At 41.8% G+C, this 2,939-nt stretch overlaps 1 protein-coding gene across 1 annotated transcript; it reads right to left on the bottom strand.

Moving 5' to 3' along the window:
• Positions 1-1,365: 1,365 nt before the first annotated feature.
• Positions 1,366-1,761, bottom strand: LOC146928883 (uncharacterized). The gene has a single exon (XM_085707152.1). It carries the CDS (start codon positions 1,759-1,761, stop codon positions 1,366-1,368), a length of 396 nt encoding a protein of 131 aa, XP_085563278.1.
• Positions 1,762-2,939: the final 1,178 nt, after the last annotated feature.

Genomic DNA, 2,939 nt, shown 5'->3' with positions numbered 1-2,939 from the left:
CGAAGGGCAACATTTTCAAGCAGAAGGGGTGAGATTTCACATTCATTAAAAACAAATAATAATTCATAAAAGATAACCAACAACATATATCTAACATTAATATCATCATTTAATCATCATTTAACAAGGTTAAGTAATCAACAACTTCATAGTTATTCAAAGGTAGCATATTCATCTTAATTCACTTCATTTACATCATTATAATTATTGGGACAACAACAACAGCATCAAGGCAGCAACATCATCACATCATTCATCATTTATTTTAAGTTATGATGACTCTACAATGCAACAACAACATCAACAACAACTTAGACAACTTCAACATGCATGTGGTACCACCAGGGCATTAACCCCCATCGCTAAGGTCGTATTTGGACCGTCGGGCATTAAGCCCCCATCGCTAAGGTCATAAGAACCTGTCAGGCATTAAGCCCCCATTGCCGACTATGCAACAACTCGACTCTAAATGCAACAATCTTCATTTTTAATGTTAAATTAATTAACAAATAATTCACAAAAACTCATTACATCAAAACAACATCACTGGAACATCATAATTAGCAGTATCATCTTTATTATAAACATCAGAAACTAATTCATCAAATAAACGGGCAAAAAGACACAATTTCGCACAACATCAGGTCTGTACAGCACTAGCTCGCAACAGCGAGCTATTCTACTTGCAACGGCGAGCTTAACGGGGAAACTCGCAACGGCGAGCAGGGTCACTCGCAATTGCGAGTTGGGGATTGCTCGCAACGGCGAGCTGAATCGCTCGCAACGGCGAGCGATGACAGAACTGGGTTCTGTCGCAGCTTTCATCTCTCATCTCAGCACTCGAATTCTCACCTCCCATCCCTCTAATTCATCACCAATCAACATCTAAACGTGTTCTATGACTAATTAACATCAGTCTACATCAAACTACATCAAAATTCACTTAATTCTTCCACTTTTAATAATTTTTGACCTTATCCCAATCCCTTAAACCTACAACAATTGATCACTTCTATGAATCAAAACTTGTTAATAATGAGAGTTAGTCTCACCCTTACCTTATATTATGTATCTGAGATCCAACAGCCGCGTTCTTCGTTCTTTAGGGTTCTCTCTGACTTCTCTTCTTTCTCTCCTCTTTTCTCAGTTGTACGCGTTCTAATTTTCTCTCCCAATTACAGACTTTTATTCTTTCCCTAATTGCTCTTCTCACCACAACTTACTCTTTCCCCTAATAATTAATTATCTCTACTAATAACAATATTTCTCCCCCACTTAAGAAAATACTTATATTATTATGAAAAAGTGGGCGTTACACAATGGATCGGGAGGATGTCTGGCCCACTCCTGGTCAACAAGAATATCCTAGTAGACAGGTCTCGACATGACAATATCAGGCTTTGGAGCAGGGTTGACGATGAGAGGATGGGACACACGGTAGAACCACCTGACGTACCTATCTGAATGCTTCCAAGGCTCGTCTTCTGGGACCTGGGCACCCCTCTGCTGGTGGGGAACGACATGCAGAGCAAACTCCAAGAAGGCAGCAGCCACATCTGCTAGGGCAAGAGGCATAACCGCAGTAGGAGGTCGGGGAACCTTCTGAACATGTCCGTATTGCCCCAGCACCCGCTCCGACAAGTGACGCACCATCCTCTGACTACCGGCCGTGATCCATCCGGAGTACCAGCAAACGTCCTGAAAAGGCGTCACGTCTCGTCGGTGCTCGTATGGCCTCCAGGTGACATGACAATGCTCCATCGAGTCCAACAAGCCTCTGAAGTGGTCAGCATTAGCAAACCCCCTTTAAGGTTTCCATCTACCCACATACGAGTCTTCCCGGTCGTAATCTACATATCTGGACCTCGGAACCACATGTCTGAAGTGAGCTATAACCCATCCTGCAAACACAAAGAGACAAAATATATACATGTCATACAAGCAACTATACATTTATGTTTAACTTAAAAAAAGAGGAAAAAAATATATTACCACAAGCAAGCTCATGTAACCACCAACTGAGCCAACATTTGCTTCTGAGGTAAGATTCAGCTGCTTATACAAGAAAGCAAGTCCCATCACGCCCCATGACCATGTGCCTATGTTAGCCAAATCCCGAATGGCAAGCATCCACAGCAGACTAATGGTTTTGCTGTTCTTGCCGGCAAAAAGGGTGTAGCCAAGCAAGAGCAACAAAAACGCCTTCACACAGGCGGGCCTAATACGACTCAGCTCCTGCTCCTCCTCCTCTGATAAATCCTCCCCCAGCAAATGGTTACACCTGTTCAACAGGTGGTCATACTGGTCTTTCAGGGCCGTGTAAGAGACAGATGCACCAAAATCAGTCACATACCCAACCGCAGCCTCCACCGGAAACAACAGGTGGGTCACCAACATATCCATAGCTGCGTCATGATCTAAATCCTCCTCATGAATGAGCCGTCCAGCAACGGGGATGCTTAGGAGACAAGCAACATCATCCAGTGTGATGGTCATCTCTGCAACAGGAAGATGGAAGCTGCTGGTCTCCTGATACCATCTCTCAGCCATGGCACACACTAATCCGTGGGAGATGTTGTCGTACCCAGTTAGAAGGAGGGGCCTTAGACCCGATCTATCAAGCGGTTCCCAGAACCAAGGGTTAACATCTACCGGCAATGGAAGGGATAAGGAAGCAAGCTTCAGTTTCCTCCCGTGCGAGATGCCTTTCATCTTACGATGCACTTGCAACTATATATATATATATATATATATATATATATATATATATATATATATATATATTCTACGTAACATAAACTTTGACCTAAGAATAAACTATATATAACATAACATATTCTACGTAGTTATACTTAAATTTAATAAACATAACATATTAAACGTAAAATAAATTTCACATAATAGTAAAATATCATTAAATTAAATAAAACAATTTATAC

This window comes from Medicago sativa, chromosome 4 (assembly GCF_051527215.1).
Source record: "Medicago sativa cultivar Bolivia chromosome 4, Bolivia_mono, whole genome shotgun sequence".
NCBI classification, from domain to species: domain Eukaryota; kingdom Viridiplantae; phylum Streptophyta; class Magnoliopsida; order Fabales; family Fabaceae; genus Medicago; species Medicago sativa.
Note: the sequence above shows the minus strand (reverse complement) of the source record. Positions and strands in the feature narration are given on the sequence as shown.